At 41.1% G+C, this 20,467-nt stretch overlaps 1 protein-coding gene and 1 long non-coding RNA gene across 4 annotated transcripts in view; one reads left to right on the top strand and one right to left on the bottom strand.

Annotated features, from left to right (window-relative positions):
- LOC124305321 (alkaline phosphatase-like) overlaps positions 1 to 4,533 on the top strand; it is a 236,204-nt gene extending 231,671 nt beyond the window's left edge. For both annotated transcript variants that reach the window (XM_046764612.1, XM_046764611.1), the window contains 2 exons: positions 628 to 749; positions 2,552 to 4,533. In XM_046764612.1, the coding sequence (XP_046620568.1) occupies positions 628 to 749; positions 2,552 to 2,932 (503 nt within the window). In that variant the 3' untranslated portion in view covers positions 2,933 to 4,533. The remainder of the gene's footprint in view (positions 1 to 627; positions 750 to 2,551) is intronic.
- Positions 4,534 to 15,230: 10,697 nt separating this feature from the next.
- Positions 15,231 to 19,280, bottom strand: LOC124304771 (uncharacterized). Of its 2 annotated transcripts, none has more exons than XR_006908270.1 (3): positions 19,010 to 19,280; positions 18,597 to 18,738; positions 15,231 to 15,254 (listed from the first exon to the last, which is right to left on the bottom strand). It is a non-coding gene; the product is annotated as an uncharacterized LOC124304771 (long non-coding RNA). The 2 variants fall into 2 exon arrangements; XR_006908269.1 differs by lacking the exon at positions 15,231 to 15,254 and adding an exon at positions 18,388 to 18,399.
- Between the last annotated feature and the right edge of the window lie 1,187 nt (positions 19,281 to 20,467).

Raw genomic sequence — 20,467 nt, forward strand, 5'->3', positions numbered from 1 at the left:
GGTACGCGCTGTGCACCATCACTCGGGAAATTTCTTTTCCACCGGAACTTGGCCGAGGGATTTCAAACGTTTAGAATTTCTTAATGAAACTTCGCTGTTATTTTTACATACTTTACCTTGTAGCAATATGGAAGGTGATTAAAAAATGTTGAAAATTTTTCTACCCTCCACGATATGAAACACCGGCATTCATTTCTCGTACAGCGTATTTCGCGATGTTAATTTTCAGCTCAGCTTTTGATCGAAGTCAGTGCAGGCTACCTTATATTGCTTCGTACTAAATCAAACCCGCTATTTTTATCACTGATCCCTGTAATTTCTGCAGGGTAATTTCACGTCGCGTCGACCAAAGACACGCGATTATTCTTTATTGCTGTGGAGGACGTTATACCTGTACCTTATGTCTGCGAATAAGTAGGTATTAGGTATCTGTGATCGTAAATGCGTCGCCACGATGTCACCTATTATATACGAAACTCCTCTCGCAATCAGCTATTAAATATCGTTCGACTTCTCGTCACGCGATTCGACCCAATCCTCTCTACTGCGTATATTTTTACCCGAATTTTCTGATTTTGAAAAACGTCGTGACATCGGAGCTGATTATGACTCTGTTTTGTTTCGCAGGTTCAGACAGCAAGGTATCGGACCTCGACGGCAAGCCTTACACAACTCTTTTGTACAGTAACGGACCTGGGCACACTGAGCCTAGAGCGGTCCTTCGCGAGGCTGGAAAGGATTCGATTCAGGTGAGAAGAACCACATGAATCTTTCCCTGGCATCGTTCTATATTCGAATTCCCGAATTCCTATCCTCCGCTTATGTTTACAGTTATACTATAGTTTTATCATACACTGGTTGAAATTTTTTTTACCCCCAAACTAATCGGCAAAAGAACGAAAAATGGGTTCAATAGTTATTTACATATCACAGAAAAAAGATCTAGACTAAATTACTCCCGGATCTATTGAATCGTGAAGAAACGGTGGGAATGAACATTATGAGTAATTAAGGTAATCAGGATCGTAAAAAGGATGAAGCGAAGGAAACTTTGTGCAAGTTAGCCGAGTTTTATTGCGCAACAAGAACAGGGTGAAAAATTAAATAAATATATAACATAAGGACTTTTATAATTAGATACGGTACTCTTCGAGCGTGATATTGAATTTTCCGCCAGATGGTGGAATCGCGATAACTCATATTGGATCCTTCAACCTTGTCGATATCGAGCTGGTAAGGTTATTCTCTTGGCGTTACCGGAAGGTTCCTGGAGTCAAATACGATTGCAAATTAGATGCATACGTGCCTGTATAACAAAGCTATGAGAAATGAGCTAGTAGCAATTTGATTATTATATCGATGGTGGATATACATTGGCGAAAAGTTTATGCGCCCGCATTATTAATGACAGCTTTGTACCTCGATTACCCTTCCGGAATATAAATTACGTTTGAACTAGATTGTGCCCGCTGACCATAGCATAAGACATCTTACATATTTGATACAACATCACAGTTTCGAGGCATCTTAATTTTCGTGTATATACGACGTGGTACACGGACCAACAGTCACGAAGAGAAATCCGGTGACTAGTGTTAATCAACAACCGTAACTCTTGAAATACCCTCTGAAATGACTCCCAAAACAGTTTGCAATTCCTGGAAAATCAGTTAGGTTGCTCAAGTTACCTATACTACTTAGTATATTTTATGGGCTGTTGACCGTAAGATGTTATACTGTCAATTCTATATTCCTGAGAGCCCAGCAAGTGGAAAAAGAGCCCTGAAAATTTATTCAGAATCGAGAAGACCTTTCCTCTAAATTCCGCGAGATGAAAACCTAGCTCTATTATATTTTCTTCTCGAAATTTCGACGGGATTTACAAAATACTAATATGAGTTGATACAAACGCTACAGTTTTACGGAATTTCGCGAGAAAACGTCATCGCAAATAGTCCCAAGTCATGTACACTTATATTGCATGTACATGATTTAAGTTAGAGAACGATAGAACTTGGGCGTCAAATTTCGATCAATGATGTTTTCATGTTGTCCTCACTTCATTGTCCGCGAGATTTTTTATTAATCGCAAAAAGCTCTCAGAAGTTTTTGTCTTGCATGAAATTTGTTGCCCGCAATGCCGTAAGAAAAGCACCACTGCCTAAAATCTAAGGATACAAAGTGAACTTTAGTTCATTTTAATTGTAATATTTCTCTGTCCAATCACTACTAGAAATCAATAAGTGTAAATAGTGATTCAAAAGTGAATTCGATCTGACTGTAACTGCTAATTAATGATCTCTAAAAAAGTTACCTACGGATAGGCTTCTATCGGTACTCTGTTGAAATCTGGGCTGCCAGTCTCTAGGCGTTAGTATTTGCTCGAATCACATTTTCAATACCATAACGTAGGATCCTATCAATTTTCGCCCACGGTTACTCCACTTCACATCGAGGATCCATCCAGACCGTACCATATATTCATACCTTCGTAGCTTTTCATTGTTTCCAATGCCAATCAATCGGCCTGATCCTTGAAATTTATTCGCAGACCGCCGGAGTGCCGCGCGCCTGGGCGACCCACGGAGGTGAGGACGTGCCCGTTTTCGCCATCGGCCCTTTGGCGACGACGCTGTTCTCCGGAAGCATGGACCAGAGCTACATACCCCACGCGATATCGTACGCAGCTTGTTACGCCCATCACGCCAGTCGGTGCGCCCGAGAATCCGCAATGAACAACACGAGCAGCCCGCAATTGAGTTGCCCTTCGGCCGAACCGAACAGCGCGGCAATTTCCAGCGACGTTATGAACGACCAGGCGCGAAATTTGCCTGCGGGTTCGGCGGAGGTTCCGCAGGTCCATCGCTTCTTCGTCATTTCACTTATCGTCCTCCTGCGGGCGATTTTATCACTCCAAATGCCACCGAGTTAATGTCCGAAAGTTACGGGAACAGTGACGAACTTTTATAAATAGACCGAAGAGGGAGAAGGCTGGGAATTTGAGGCCCTTTCAGGTTTCGTTTGACGAAAAAGAAACTACCGTCGTCGGATGGAGAAATCACTATTCGTGGATTCGACAGAGTGATATTTCCAAATTTCGAGCAGGGTGGCGGGAAGTTGGGCGTCGAGAATCCGAAGCGATTGTGAATATTTCCAAATAGTATGATATCCATACATGACTGTGATCCTGCGTTAAACGTTTTGCAGATGATGAACGTGGAATACGTACAAGGGAAACTAATCTAATTCATCGATTATATCTAATGTATAGGCATTATATAAATACGTATACGTATTATTTATACGTACAATTTGAAATAATAAAAGTATTCATTTTTAACGAAAGTCAAAAAATCGTCTCGACACTCCGGGACCAATACAATGAGGCATTCAAGTCCGTTCATTCCCCGTTTGAAACTCTTGGAAGTCTCGTGGAAATTTTCGCTGAATCGAAATGCTAGTCGACAAATTTGTATTACATGCAAAAACTATAACCGGTAATGCAGTTTTTAACAAAGGTAATAGTGTATTTGACAATAGACCACGATCAATTATATATTAAATATGCGCGATTGTTTTTACGACGATTTCCGCATTTCCCAAACGCTATTCCATATTCACGACTTGAATCCGCCTTGAGTATTGGCCCTTACAGAATGAAAACAAAAAGAAACCGTGACCAAACTAGATCAAATTTTTGAACAAAAAATATGTCGATCTATTCTGTAAATAATTTTAGTATAGGAATGTGTATCACGGATGAGATTTATTATAGAATATATATATATACATATATGTATGAATTATATCCATATGTATATACATATGTATATCACTGTTTCATAAAAAAACATTGTAATTATTTCTACCATCTCATTATTTAAAACTGGTGATAATTTCCCATGTCATTTGTACCGAAATATGCATAATGTATTATGTAACTACATATCCTTTTAGTAACTGGAGGATCGACTCGATTGAGAAGACCAACTCATACAATACCATCTTTTTCTGGAGTGAATCGAAGAAAATAGCTGTAATTTCTACGACTCCAATCATTGGACCACCGATTGTTTATTTTTTGTATCATTTCAGGGACAAGTTCATAATATTGGATCCTCACTAGTATCAACTTATTCTCGTGTACTTGGATGACAGAAACTGCAAATCACAACAAAAAAATATTGCGGTATTGAAAATCCATAACAGATATCTCAATTTGTGTCATTTTTATTCACTCCATCTCGTTCAGTCGGTTGTTTGTAGTTTCAACTTTTGATAACAGCGGTACATAAGGTATATGTGAATGAATTCTGAAAGCAACTGGTTTCATCATATTTGAAGCTTAATGCTCACTGGAATGTGAAGCTCATTAAATTATTTATTATAAACAAATAAATAAATAACTTATTTACATATAATTTATTCAGTCACGTGTACCTATTGAACGGAATTCGAAGTGGGACGTGTGAAAAGTTGAGAATATATAATTTCGATCCAAAATATAAAGATATTTATCATCGTACAATACAAAAATCCGTACAATACGATCCGGCTCGCTTTGATTCATTCTTTTGAACCTGTAAATCGCAATAATTCTTTTCCCCCGTTAGCACTAATAATACATAGGGAAAAAAATAGTACCACTGAATACTTTCGGTAAATTACATTAAAACTGAGATTATCTATTCAGCTTTTATGTTAATGGTATGCCTTCAGATAAGAGTATGATACTGCGGTGTGATGAAATCAGTCTGAATGCAACCATCGAGCTTACTTGGTAGTGTAAAATATCTCGGTTCGATTCTCGATAGGTATTTCAAACAAAAGTCACGTACACACCGACAACGGTTCCCTGTATTAGCTTTCATAAAGGATCAATTAGCCGGTACCAAGAACTGAACGACGATACGTTAAGATAAGTACGAGTGGCTCGACTTAAGAATCTCTCTTACGATAATCCAAATTCTTCATCGATAATTAGGACAAACCGCTGATACTAGATGCACTAAATTAAAATGGGTTACTTGATCAGCAGTATAGATGGATCTGTGAATGTTACATTAGAATATCTTCTGCTGGAATGTCAATCGTACCATCGGTGAGATTGAGAACGGTCACTTTTCGAAATTGCGGAAATTTTCATCAAAAATGCAAAGGGGTTAGCCTTACTTTTTCTTGATTTTTGGAGCCGAAAATTTTTGGTCTCGGATTCGATTCGAATGACCCTTTCCCGACCAATTGGACCCCCTGGAACTCAGAAAACGCAGCGGAAAGAGCGTGAGACCAACAGGAGAGGAAGGGCGAGCGAAAAAGCACCAGCTGAAAAATGTCGAAAACACAGGTTCTCGTTTTTTGGCTGTAACTTTTGATCCGTTGATCGCAGCCTATTGGGACTGCACCCAATCGATTTCTCTCCCAAAATTACGTCGGACTAGTGCCAGAAAGAATTTATTCCAGCACTTTTCAAAATCGCGAAAATTTTCACCAAAAATACAAAGGGGTTAACCTTCCTTTTTTTTTGACCGAAAAATCTTTCGTCTCAGAATTGATTCGTATGACCCTTTCCCGACCAATTGGACCCCCAGGAACTCAGAAAACGCAGCGAAAGGAGCGTGGGACCAACAGGAGAGAAATGGCGAGCGAAAAAGCACCAGCTGAAAAATGTCGAAAACACAGGTTCTCGTTTTTTGGCTGTAACTTTTGATCCGTTGATCGCAGCCTATTGGGACTGCACCCAATCGATTTCTCTCCCAAAATTACGTCGGACTAGTGCCAGAAAGAATTTATTCCAGCACTTTTCAAAATCGCGAAAATTTTCACCAAAAATACAAAGGGGTTAACCTTCCTTTTTTTTTGACCGAAAAATCTTTCGTCTCAGAATTGATTCGTATGACCCTTTCCCGACCAATTGGACCCCCAGGAACTCAGAAAACGCAGCGAAAGGAGCGTGGGACCAACAGGAGAGAAATGGCGAGCGAAAAAGCACCAGCTGAAAAATGTCGAAAACACAGGTTCTCGTTTTTTGGCTGTAACTTTTGATCCGTTGATCGCAGCCTATTGGGACTGCACCCAATCGATTTCTCTCCCAAAATTACGTCGGACTAGTGCCAGAAAGAATTTATTCCAGCACTTTTCAAAATCGCGAAAATTTTCACCAAAAATACAAAGGGGTTAACCTTCCTTTTTTTTTGACCGAAAAATCTTTCGTCTCAGAATTGATTCGTATGACCCTTTCCCGACCAATTGGACCCCCAGGAACTCAGAAAACGCAGCGAAAGGAGCGTGGGACCAACAGGAGAGAAATGGCGAGCGAAAAAGCACCAGCTGAAAAATGTCGAAAACACAGGTTCTCGTTTTTTGGCTGTAACTTTTGATCCGTTGATCGCAGCCTATTGGGACTGCACCCAATCGATTTCTCTCCCAAAATTACGTCGGACTAGTGCCAGAAAGAATTTATTCCAGCACTTTTCAAAATCGCGAAAATTTTCACCAAAAATACAAAGGGGTTAACCTTCCTTTTTTTTTGACCGAAAAATCTTTCGTCTCAGAATTGATTCGTATGACCCTTTCCCGACCAATTGGACCCCCAGGAACTCAGAAAACGCAGCGAAAGGAGCGTGGGACCAACAGGAGAGAAATGGCGAGCGAAAAAGCACCAGCTGAAAAATGTCGAAAACACAGGTTCTCGTTTTTTGGCTGTAACTTTTGATCCGTTGATCGCAGCCTATTGGGACTGCACCCAATCGATTTCTCTCCCAAAATTACGTCGGACTAGTGCCAGAAAGAATTTATTCCAGCACTTTTCAAAATCGCGAAAATTTTCACCAAAAATACAAAGGGGTTAACCTTCCTTTTTTTTTGACCGAAAAATCTTTCGTCTCAGAATTGATTCGTATGACCCTTTCCCGACCAATTGGACCCCCAGGAACTCAGAAAACGCAGCGAAAGGAGCGTGGGACCAACAGGAGAGAAATGGCGAGCGAAAAAGCACCAGCTGAAAAATGTCGAAAACACAGGTTCTCGTTTTTTGGCTGTAACTTTTGATCCGTTGATCGCAGCCTATTGGGACTGCACCCAATCGATTTCTCTCCCAAAATTACGTCGGACTAGTGCCAGAAAGAATTTATTCCAGCACTTTTCAAAATCGCGAAAATTTTCACCAAAAATACAAAGGGGTTAACCTTCCTTTTTTTTTGACCGAAAAATCTTTCGTCTCAGAATTGATTCGTATGACCCTTTCCCGACCAATTGGACCCCCAGGAACTCAGAAAACGCAGCGAAAGGAGCGTGGGACCAACAGGAGAGAAATGGCGAGCGAAAAAGCACCAGCTGAAAAATGTCGAAAACACAGGTTCTCGTTTTTTGGCTGTAACTTTTGATCCGTTGATCGCAGCCTATTGGGACTGCACCCAATCGATTTCTCTCCCAAAATTACGTCGGACTAGTGCCAGAAAGAATTTATTCCAGCACTTTTCAAAATCGCGAAAATTTTCACCAAAAATACAAAGGGGTTAACCTTCCTTTTTTTTTGACCGAAAAATCTTTCGTCTCAGAATTGATTCGTATGACCCTTTCCCGACCAATTGGACCCCCAGGAACTCAGAAAACGCAGCGAAAGGAGCGTGGGACCAACAGGAGAGAAATGGCGAGCGAAAAAGCACCAGCTGAAAAATGTCGAAAACACAGGTTCTCGTTTTTTGGCTGTAACTTTTGATCCGTTGATCGCAGCCTATTGGGACTGCACCCAATCGATTTCTCTCCCAAAATTACGTCGGACTAGTGCCAGAAAGAATTTATTCCAGCACTTTTCAAAATCGCGAAAATTTTCACCAAAAATACAAAGGGGTTAACCTTCCTTTTTTTTTGACCGAAAAATCTTTCGTCTCAGAATTGATTCGTATGACCCTTTCCCGACCAATTGGACCCCCAGGAACTCAGAAAACGCAGCGAAAGGAGCGTGGGACCAACAGGAGAGAAATGGCGAGCGAAAAAGCACCAGCTGAAAAATGTCGAAAACACAGGTTCTCGTTTTTTGGCTGTAACTTTTGATCCGTTGATCGCAGCCTATTGGGACTGCACCCAATCGATTTCTCTCCCAAAATTACGTCGGACTAGTGCCAGAAAGAATTTATTCCAGCACTTTTCAAAATCGCGAAAATTTTCACCAAAAATACAAAGGGGTTAACCTTCCTTTTTTTTTGACCGAAAAATCTTTCGTCTCAGAATTGATTCGTATGACCCTTTCCCGACCAATTGGACCCCCAGGAACTCAGAAAACGCAGCGAAAGGAGCGTGGGACCAACAGGAGAGAAATGGCGAGCGAAAAAGCACCAGCTGAAAAATGTCGAAAACACAGGTTCTCGTTTTTTGGCTGTAACTTTTGATCCGTTGATCGCAGCCTATTGGGACTGCACCCAATCGATTTCTCTCCCAAAATTACGTCGGACTAGTGCCAGAAAGAATTTATTCCAGCACTTTTCAAAATCGCGAAAATTTTCACCAAAAATACAAAGGGGTTAACCTTCCTTTTTTTTTGACCGAAAAATCTTTCGTCTCAGAATTGATTCGTATGACCCTTTCCCGACCAATTGGACCCCCAGGAACTCAGAAAACGCAGCGAAAGGAGCGTGGGACCAACAGGAGAGAAATGGCGAGCGAAAAAGCACCAGCTGAAAAATGTCGAAAACACAGGTTCTCGTTTTTTGGCTGTAACTTTTGATCCGTTGATCGCAGCCTATTGGGACTGCACCCAATCGATTTCTCTCCCAAAATTACGTCGGACTAGTGCCAGAAAGAATTTATTCCAGCACTTTTCAAAATCGCGAAAATTTTCACCAAAAATACAAAGGGGTTAACCTTCCTTTTTTTTTGACCGAAAAATCTTTCGTCTCAGAATTGATTCGTATGACCCTTTCCCGACCAATTGGACCCCCAGGAACTCAGAAAACGCAGCGAAAGGAGCGTGGGACCAACAGGAGAGAAATGGCGAGCGAAAAAGCACCAGCTGAAAAATGTCGAAAACACAGGTTCTCGTTTTTTGGCTGTAACTTTTGATCCGTTGATCGCAGCCTATTGGGACTGCACCCAATCGATTTCTCTCCCAAAATTACGTCGGACTAGTGCCAGAAAGAATTTATTCCAGCACTTTTCAAAATCGCGAAAATTTTCACCAAAAATACAAAGGGGTTAACCTTCCTTTTTTTTTGACCGAAAAATCTTTCGTCTCAGAATTGATTCGTATGACCCTTTCCCGACCAATTGGACCCCCAGGAACTCAGAAAACGCAGCGAAAGGAGCGTGGGACCAACAGGAGAGAAATGGCGAGCGAAAAAGCACCAGCTGAAAAATGTCGAAAACACAGGTTCTCGTTTTTTGGCTGTAACTTTTGATCCGTTGATCGCAGCCTATTGGGACTGCACCCAATCGATTTCTCTCCCAAAATTACGTCGGACTAGTGCCAGAAAGAATTTATTCCAGCACTTTTCAAAATCGCGAAAATTTTCACCAAAAATACAAAGGGGTTAACCTTCCTTTTTTTTTGACCGAAAAATCTTTCGTCTCAGAATTGATTCGTATGACCCTTTCCCGACCAATTGGACCCCCAGGAACTCAGAAAACGCAGCGAAAGGAGCGTGGGACCAACAGGAGAGAAATGGCGAGCGAAAAAGCACCAGCTGAAAAATGTCGAAAACACAGGTTCTCGTTTTTTGGCTGTAACTTTTGATCCGTTGATCGCAGCCTATTGGGACTGCACCCAATCGATTTCTCTCCCAAAATTACGTCGGACTAGTGCCAGAAAGAATTTATTCCAGCACTTTTCAAAATCGCGAAAATTTTCACCAAAAATACAAAGGGGTTAACCTTCCTTTTTTTTTGACCGAAAAATCTTTCGTCTCAGAATTGATTCGTATGACCCTTTCCCGACCAATTGGACCCCCAGGAACTCAGAAAACGCAGCGAAAGGAGCGTGGGACCAACAGGAGAGAAATGGCGAGCGAAAAAGCACCAGCTGAAAAATGTCGAAAACACAGGTTCTCGTTTTTTGGCTGTAACTTTTGATCCGTTGATCGCAGCCTATTGGGACTGCACCCAATCGATTTCTCTCCCAAAATTACGTCGGACTAGTGCCAGAAAGAATTTATTCCAGCACTTTTCAAAATCGCGAAAATTTTCACCAAAAATACAAAGGGGTTAACCTTCCTTTTTTTTTGACCGAAAAATCTTTCGTCTCAGAATTGATTCGTATGACCCTTTCCCGACCAATTGGACCCCCAGGAACTCAGAAAACGCAGCGAAAGGAGCGTGGGACCAACAGGAGAGAAATGGCGAGCGAAAAAGCACCAGCTGAAAAATGTCGAAAACACAGGTTCTCGTTTTTTGGCTGTAACTTTTGATCCGTTGATCGCAGCCTATTGGGACTGCACCCAATCGATTTCTCTCCCAAAATTACGTCGGACTAGTGCCAGAAAGAATTTATTCCAGCACTTTTCAAAATCGCGAAAATTTTCACCAAAAATACAAAGGGGTTAACCTTCCTTTTTTTTTGACCGAAAAATCTTTCGTCTCAGAATTGATTCGTATGACCCTTTCCCGACCAATTGGACCCCCAGGAACTCAGAAAACGCAGCGAAAGGAGCGTGGGACCAACAGGAGAGAAATGGCGAGCGAAAAAGCACCAGCTGAAAAATGTCGAAAACGCCGGTTCTCGTTTTTTGCCTGTAACTTATAATGCGTTGATCGCAGCGTATTGGGACTGCGCCCAATCGATTTCTCTCGCAAAATTACGTCGACATAGTGCATGCAAGAATCTATTCAGTCAACGGCTGACCATCGAAGGGCCTGGCTGCTTGAGTCTGGAATCGGCAGGAGGGATGAGGTGTGTATTTCTTGTATGAAACGTGAAAACTATAAGCATTATACATCATATCATATCATCATACATCGTACATCGTACATCGTACATCATACATCATACAACATCATCCCTAGTATTACAGTTCGAAACCAAAGTTTGAATTTTCGGATGTTCGGAAAGTGACGTCACCAATCTAAAATCGGCTAGCCGAGTTCCTCAGTCTGGTAACAACCGCGCAGTAGAGCGGACGGTTGAGAGTCGCGCTCCGCAAATTTCGAGTACCGGGTTCTCAACCTCCCGGATCCCGCGCTTCGGGTCCGCTACGCGGTGAAACTCGACTTCCAGGATAAGCGCTCCGTGGTTCCTGGTTCATGTTTACAATAAATTATTTCAATTCGTTTTTCGCGCAACCCCAAATTCGGTAGCTGTCGGTCCGCTAATAAAATTTCTCGACTTCCAGGATAAGCGCTCCGTGGTTCCTGGTTCATGTTTACAATAAATTATTTCAATTCGTTTTTCGCGAAACCCCAAATTCGGTAGCTGTCGGTCCGCTAATAAAATTTCTCGACTTCCAGGATAAGCGCTCCGTGGTTCCTGGTTCATGTTTACAATAAATTATTTCAATTCGTTTTTCGCGCAACCCCAAATTCGGTAGCTGTCGGTCCGCTAATAAAATTTCTCGACTTCCAGGATAAGCGCTCCGTGGTTCCTGGTTCATGTTTACAATAAATTATTTCAATTCGTTTTTCGCGAAACCCCAAATTCGGTAGCTGTCGGTCCGCTAATAAAATTTCTCGACTTCCAGGATAAGCGCTCCGTGGTTCCTGGTTCATGTTTACAATAAATTATTTCAATTCGTTTTTCGCGCAACCCCAAATTCGGTAGCTGTCGGTCCGCTAATAAAATTTCTCGACTTCCAGGATAAGCGCTCCGTGGTTCCTGGTTCATGTTTACAATAAATTATTTCAATTCGTTTTTCGCGCAACCCCAAATTCGGTAGCTGTCGGTCCGCTAATAAAATTTCTCGACTTCCAGGATAAGCGCTCCGTGGTTCCTGGTTCATGTTTACAATAAATTATTTCAATTCGTTTTTCGCGCAACCCCAAATTCGGTAGCTGTCGGTCCGCTAATAAAATTTCTCGACTTCCAGGATAAGCGCTCCGTGGTTCCTGGTTCATGTTTACAATAAATTATTTCAATTCGTTTTTCGCGCAACCCCAAATTCGGTAGCTGTCGGTCCGCTAATAAAATTTCTCGACTTCCAGGATAAGCGCTCCGTGGTTCCTGGTTCATGTTTACAATAAATTATTTCAATTCGTTTTTCGCGCAACCCCAAATTCGGTAGCTGTCGGTCCGCTAATAAAATTTCTCGACTTCCAGGATAAGCGCTCCGTGGTTCCTGGTTCATGTTTACAATAAATTATTTCAATTCGTTTTTCGCGCAACCCCAAATTCGGTAGCTGTCGGTCCGCTAATAAAATTTCTATAACTTTACAATCTTCTCACAATCTTTTTGGTAAAATCTGTCGATAAAAAAATGATATCAAACCTTACACATTATTTTTGATTTGTTCTCACGCTGAAAATATTTATTAGTATTCGAGGTATAACTCGAGGTGGTCGGCGGTTTTCGTTGGAGGTAGTTAGGGGTGGTTGCGGGTAATCTCGGTGATTCAGGAGGAGGGGGACGAGGATTTGTGCTCGGTGAGTAAAACACTTTTATAACATTTCATGGCAATTGTAATTATATTTTATTTAAAATATTTCAAAGTAGTCATGTTTACAATAAATTATTTCAATTCATTCTTCGCGCAAGCACATATTCAGTAGCTATGAATAAGCTTATACAATTCATTATATTATTAAATAATTAATCAATTATATTACTCCTTATACAATATTTTTGATGTGTTCCTATACTGAAAATATTTACATTAAATCATTTCAATTCATTTTTCGTGCAAGCACATATTCAGTAGCTATGAATAATCTTATACAATTTATTATATTATCAATTAATTAATTAATATTCTTATAAGATCTGATGGCAATTGTAATTATATTTCATCTGAAATATTACAAACTTGTCACGTTTACAATAAATTATTTCAATTTATTTCTCGTGCAAGCACATATTCAGTAGCTATAAATAATCTTGTACAGTTTATTGTATCATTAATTAATTGATTAATTACATTAATCCTTACACAATGTTTTTGATGTGTTCCTATACTAAAAATATTCATTACTATTCCAGGTATTACCCGAGGTGGTCGGAGGTGGACGAGGAGGAGGACGAGCTGGACGAGGAGGAGGACCAGGTGGACGAGGAGGAGGACGAGGTGGACGAGGAGGAGGCGGGGTGGGTCGTGGGAGAGGACCTCTCCTCTCCTCAGAGGAGAGGAGGAGGCGGGGTGGGTCGTGGGAGAGGACCTCTCCTCTCCTCAGAGGAGGGGAGGGGGAGGGGCAGGGAAGGGGGAGAGGTGGGTGGGGAGGGGGAGGGGGAGGGGGAGGGGGAGGGGGAGGGGGAGGGGGAGGGGGAGGGGGAGGGGGAGGGGGGAGGGGGAGGGCGAGGGGGAGGGGGAGGGGGAGGGCGAGGGGGAGGGGGAGGGGGAGGGGGAGGGGGAGGGGGAGGGGGAGGGGGCGGGGGAGGGTTGGCGGGCGGGCGGGGGTTGTTTTGCTCTATTAACTTTAATGGGCTCGCATCGACATCCGTCCTCCACTCTCTCCCTCCCGCCCTCCCGCCCACCCTCCCTCCCTCCCTCCCTCCCTCCCGCCCGCCCTCCCTCCCTCCCTCCCTCCCTCCCTCCCCTACCCTTCCCTTCCCTTCCCTCCCCCTCCCCCTCCCCCTCCCCCTCCCCCTCCCCCTCCCCCTCCCCGCCCACCTCTCCCCCTTCCCTGCCCCTCCCCCTCCCCTCCTCTGAGGAGAGGAGAGGTCCTCTCCCACGACCCACCCGCCTCCTCCTCTCCTCTGAGGAGAGGAGAGGTCCTCTCCCACGACCCACCCCGCCTCCTCCTCGTCCACCTCGTCCTCCTCCTCGTCCACCTGGTCCTCCTCCTCGTCCAGCTCGTCCTCCTCCTCGTCCACCTCCGACCACCTCGGGTAATACCTGGAATAGTAATGAATATTTTTAGTATAGGAACACATCAAAAATATTGTGTAAGGATTAATGTAATTGATCAATTAATTAATAATATAATAAATTGTACAAGATTATTCATAGCTACTGAATATGTGCTTGCACGAAAAATGAATTGAAATAATTTATTGTAAACGTGACAAGTTTGTCATATTTCAGATGAAATATAATTACAATTGCCATCAAATATTATAAAAGTGTTTTACTCACCCAGCACAAATCCTCGTCCACCTCCGACCACCTTCAACCACCTCAGGTTATACCTTGAATTGTAATAAATATTTTCCGTATAAGAACACATCGAAAATATTGTGTAATGATTAATATAATTGAGTAATTGATTAAATAATTAATTAATAATATAATAAATTGTATAAGCTTATTCGTAGCTACTGAATTTGTGCTTGCTCGAAAAATGAATTGAAATAATTTATTGTAAACGTGACAAGTTTGTAATATTTCAGATGAAATATAATTACAATTGCCATCAGATATTATAAGAATATTAATTAATTAATTGATAATATAATAAATTGTATAAGCTTATTCGTAGCTACTGAATTTGTGCTTGCTCGAAAAATGAATTGAAATAATTTATTGTAAAGGTGACAAGTTTGTAATATTTCAGATGAAATATAACTACAATTGCCATTAAATATTATAGGAATATTAATCAATTAATTAATGATACAATGAACTGTACAAGATTATTCATAGCTACTGAATATGTGCTTGCACGAGAAATGAATTGAAATAATTTATTGTAAACGTGACAAGTTTGTAATATTTCAGATGAAATATAATTACAATTGCCATCAGATATTATAAGAATATCAATTAATTAATTGATAATATAATAAATTGTAAAAGATTATTCATAGCTACTGAATATGTGCTTGCTCGAAAAATGAATTGAAATGATTTAATGTAAATATTTTCAGTATAGGAACACATCAAAAATATTGTATAAAGAGTAATACAATTGAATAATTATTTAATAATATAATGAATTGTATAAGCTTATTCATAGCTACTGAATATGTGCTTGCGCGAAGAATGAATTGAAATAATTTATTGTAAACATGACTACTTTGAAATATTTTAAATAAAATATAATTACAATTGCCATGAAATATTATAAAAGTGTTTTACTCACCGAGCACAAATCCTCGTCCCCCTCCTCCTGAATCACCGAGATTACCCGCAACCACCCCTAACTACCTCCAACGAAAACCGCCGACCACCTCGAGTTATACCTCGAATACTAATAAATATTTTCAGCGTGAGAACAAATCAAAAATAATGTGTAAGGTTTGATATCATTTTTTTATCGACAGATTTTACCAAAAAGATTATGAGAAGATTGTAAAGTTATAGAAATTTTATTAGCGGACCGACAGCTACCGAATTTGGGGTTGCGCGAAAAACGAATTGAAATAATTTATTGTAAACATGAACCAGGAACCACGGAGCGCTTATCCTGGAAGTCGAGAAATTTTATTAGCGGACCGACAGCTACCGAATTTGGGGTTGCGCGAAAAACGAATTGAAATAATTTATTGTAAACATGAACCAGGAACCACGGAGCGCTTATCCTGGAAGTCGAGAAATTTTATTAGCGGACCGACAGCTACCGAATTTGGGGTTGCGCGAAAAACGAATTGAAATAATTTATTGTAAACATGAACCAGGAACCACGGAGCGCTTATCCTGGAAGTCGAGAAATTTTATTAGCGGACCGACAGCTACCGAATTTGGGGTTGCGCGAAAAACGAATTGAAATAATTTATTGTAAACATGAACCAGGAACCACGGAGCGCTTATCCTGGAAGTCGAGAAATTTTATTAGCGGACCGACAGCTACCGAATTTGGGGTTGCGCGAAAAACGAATTGAAATAATTTATTGTAAACATGAACCAGGAACCACGGAGCGCTTATCCTGGAAGTCGAGAAATTTTATTAGCGGACCGACAGCTACCGAATTTGGGGTTGCGCGAAAAACGAATTGAAATAATTTATTGTAAACATGAACCAGGAACCACGGAGCGCTTATCCTGGAAGTCGAGAAATTTTATTAGCGGACCGACAGCTACCGAATTTGGGGTTGCGCGAAAAACGAATTGAAATAATTTATTGTAAACATGAACCAGGAACCACGGAGCGCTTATCCTGGAAGTCGAGAAATTTTATTAGCGGACCGACAGCTACCGAATTTGGGGTTGCGCGAAAAACGAATTGAAATAATTTATTGTAAACATGAACCAGGAACCACGGAGCGCTTATCCTGGAAGTCGAGAAATTTTATTAGCGGACCGACAGCTACCGAATTTGGGGTTGCGCGAAAAACGAATTGAAATAATTTATTGTAAACATGAACCAGGAACCACGGAGCGCTTATCCTGGAAGTCGAGAAATTTTATTAGCGGACCGACAGCTACCGAATTTGGGGTTGCGCGAAAAACGAATTGAAATAATTTATTGTAAACATGAACCAGGAACCACGGAGCGCTTATCCTGGAAGTCGAGAAATTTTATTAGCGGACCGACAGCTACCGAATTTGGGGTTGCGCGAAAAACGAATTGAAATAATTTATTGTAAACATGAACCAGGAACCACGGAGCGCTTATCCTGGAAGTCGAGAAATTTTATTAGCGGACTGACAGCTACCGAATTTGGGGTTGCGCGAAAAACGAATTGAAATAATTTATTGTAAACATGAACGAGGAACCACGGAGCGCTTATCCTGGAAGCCGAGTTTCACCGCGTAGCGGACCCGAAGCGCGGGATCCGTGAGGTTGAGAACCCGGTACTCGAAATTTGCGGAGCGCGACTCTCATCCGTCCGCTCTACTGCGCGGTTGTTACCAGACTGAGGAACTCGGCTAGCCGATTTTAGATTGGTGACGTCACTTTCCGAGCATCCGAAAATTCAAACTTTGGTTTCGAACTGTAATACTAGGTATGATGTTGTATGATGTATGATGGACGATGTACGATGTACGATGTATGATGATATGATATGATGTATAATGCTTATAGTTTTCACGTTTCATACAAGAAATACACACTTCATCTCTCCTGCCGATTCCAGACTCAAGCGGCCAGGCCCTTCGATGGTCAGCCGTTGATTGAGGATATATTTTTCAGTGAACGGCTCGGCTAATAACGCTGCCGTTCTGCGACAGTTGGATGATGAGAAATTTCGCTCGTATCTTTCAAATGTGTGTTAAAATACACTCGAAATGTTAAGAAGCGTCGTTCTTTCTCTCCCTATCACCTTTCCAGGTCTTCAAATCACTATGCAGCGTTAAGTACTGTCTCATATACGAAGCATCCGTTTCATCTCGTTCAAAATTGACGCATCCGTGATGTATTACAGTTACTCTGAATTTTTTTCCATCCGAATACTTTTCGAAAAACAATTCTGCTCCTCCACCCAACGCAGATACTTCACTTGCGACCAGCTAAAACAACGTTTCGATTCTATGCCTATGAAAATTCAAGATCGAGAGAGCAAATGAAAAGTTGTTGGAATAATTATGAATACTAATGTTATGGAATATATCGAGCGCGCGTCGAATAGAATCCCATTTCGAAATGAATAATTCTTCTCTTTTCATATCATAGCTAATCTGGTAATATAGGTAAATAGGATGGTTGGAGGTGTTCGGAAATGGTAGGAGGTGGTCGGCGCTGGCAGAAGGTGATAGGGGGTGCTCGAAAGTGGCCGTTGATGGTCGGAGGTGGCAGGGGGAGGTAGGAGGCGTTCGAAAATGGTAGGACGTTTCAAAAGTTAAAGTCGACGATGATCCGGTGCATCAAGTTTGTCGTTACAGATTTTCTTTTCCCATGAGGCATAGAGTATTCAACAACGATAATGCAGTCCTTAAAATTCATCATTCATCTCTGACTGGAAAGCCAATTCGCAACGCGTGGTATTCTATTCTATTTGCATTATTAGAAAAATACCCGTACTCTACATACACTGTTTCTAATCTTTTGCTACATTTGGTTTAATCCCTATGCTTCCACAGCACGATTAGTCGGAAATGTTTTCGATTATCCATAGTAAAATAAAAGAAGTAACAAAGCTTAAATTTATTGTTAAAGCTCTAATGAATACATCAAACTGCGGTCGAATCAATTCATTTATTATTTGCACATGACCTCTGTATATTTGATAAATTATTCCTAAATACATTGAAACATATGTATTTATAATGAAATATCATGCAATGGGCTGTGTAAACTATAAACTATAATTTCTATCGAATAGCTGCTTTTATGTCAACAGGGCTTTGAGACTCAGTTCAGTTCGTCCTCCTCCTCATCCACCTCCGACCACCTCCAACAATCGCCAACCACCTCGAACAACCACCGATAACCACCTCGGGTTGTACCTGGAGTAGCAATAAATATTTTCAGTATCAGAACACATCAAAAATATTACGTGAGGATTAATATTTGAAAAGTGCTGGAATAAATTTATGGTAAACATGACAAGTTTAAAAAATTTCAGATAAAATATAATCAACCTGGCCACCAAATATTATAAAAATGTTTTAAGAATAAAATATTATAAAAATAAAAAACTCACCATGCATAAATCCGCGTCCTTCTCGTCCTTGTCTTTCTCCTTGTCCCGCACAATCACCCATAACCACCTCTAACCACCTTCGACCATCTCCAACCACCGCCAACCACCTCCAACGACCACAGCTAACCACCTCGGGTTATACCTTGAATATTAATAAATATATCTAGTATTAGAACGCATCAAATATATTGCGTAAGGATAATTGTAATTTTTGTATTGACACATTTCACCAAGAAGATTATGAGAAAATTATAAATAATGATAGAACTTGTACTAGCGCATTGATAGCCACTGAATTTGGGCATGCGCAAAAAATGAATTAAATAAATAATTGTAAACGTGACAAGTTCAAAAAATTTGAGATAAAATATAATTACTATTGCCATTAAATGTTATAAAAGTGTTTTACTCACCGCGCACAAATTCTCGTTCGCCTCGATCACCCGCAACCACCTTCAACGACCGCTAACCAGAAACTACGGAGCGCTTGTCCTGAAAGTCGAGTTTCACCAGGTAGCGGACCTAGAGCGCAGAAACTACGGAGCGCTTGTCCAGGAAGACGAGTTTCACCAGGTAGCGTACCCGGAGTCAAGGAACCACGGAGCGCTAGTCCTGGAAGTCGAGTTTCACCGGGTAGCGGACCTGGAGCATAGAAACTACTGAGCGCTTTTCCTGGAAGTTAAGGTTCACCAGGTAGCGGACGTGGAGCACAGAAACTGAGGAGCGCTTGTCCTGGGAGTCGAGTTTCACCAGGAAGCGGACCCGGAGCGCAGGATCCAGGAGGAAGAGAACCCGGTACTCGAAATCTGCGGAGCGCGATTCTCACCCGTCCGCTCTACTGCGCGGTTGTTTCCAGACTGAGGAATTCGGCTAGCTGATTACTATAGACCGATGACGTCAGAGAAAAAAAAATTTGGGTGACGTCACTTTTCGAACAGCCGAATATCCGACATCCAAACTTAGTTTTCGAACTCTAATACTATGCATGATGTATGATGATTTTAGCTTTCACATTTCAGACAAGAAATACGCACTTCATCTTTTCTGCCGATTCCAGACTCAAGCGGCTAGGCCCTTATATGGTCAGCCTTTGACTAAAGACATATTTCACATTTAACGGGTCAGCTAATAACGCTGCCGTTTTGCGAAACTTGGATGTTAAAAATTTTTGGTCGTAATCTTCAAACGTGTGTTAAAATACACTCGAAGTTTTAAGAAGCTTCATATAGTTTTTTTAATCTATGTAACCTTTAATAAAATGATACAAAGATTAATATTCACCGCATTTTTTTTTTCTGTTCCACCTTAACTGTTGGTCGTGTGGTGTTCTAGATCTTTTTTACGCACTCTTGGAGGTGTAATTAGTCTGAACCGGATCGTACAAATAGATTCTGAGACAAAACTTATTACCTGAAAGAAAAGGCCCTGAAAAGAAACTGAATAATACTAGGATCCATTTTTTTTTTTCTTTTTTAACTAAATGTGAGTCATGGGAGTGAGGAAGGGAGAGTAAAGCAGGTATACGGTCATTGTAGAAACACCCGCATTCGCACGAGGGAGAAGAAAAACTGCCGAAACCCTTGTCCGGGTGTTGCCCGAATTTCTTGATGCACTATATCGACACAATTTTGTGAGAGTAGAGATGTATGTATCAGTGTCCCATATTTAGGGTATTGAGGAATAGTTTTCAAATGAAAAAAATCAGATTTCGAGGGCGTGCAATTTGTTATGATTGCATAGTATCATGACGTGAATTTTTCCTCAGATAGTAGCTCGTAATTGTACCTACCATTTCACTATTCAAAACTGTAAACCGCAAAAGTACCAATAATTTCTACGATTTCAATTATTGAACCAACGATTTTCCATTT

Source organism: Neodiprion virginianus, chromosome 5, assembly GCF_021901495.1.
Source record: "Neodiprion virginianus isolate iyNeoVirg1 chromosome 5, iyNeoVirg1.1, whole genome shotgun sequence".
Classification (NCBI taxonomy): domain Eukaryota; kingdom Metazoa; phylum Arthropoda; class Insecta; order Hymenoptera; family Diprionidae; genus Neodiprion; species Neodiprion virginianus.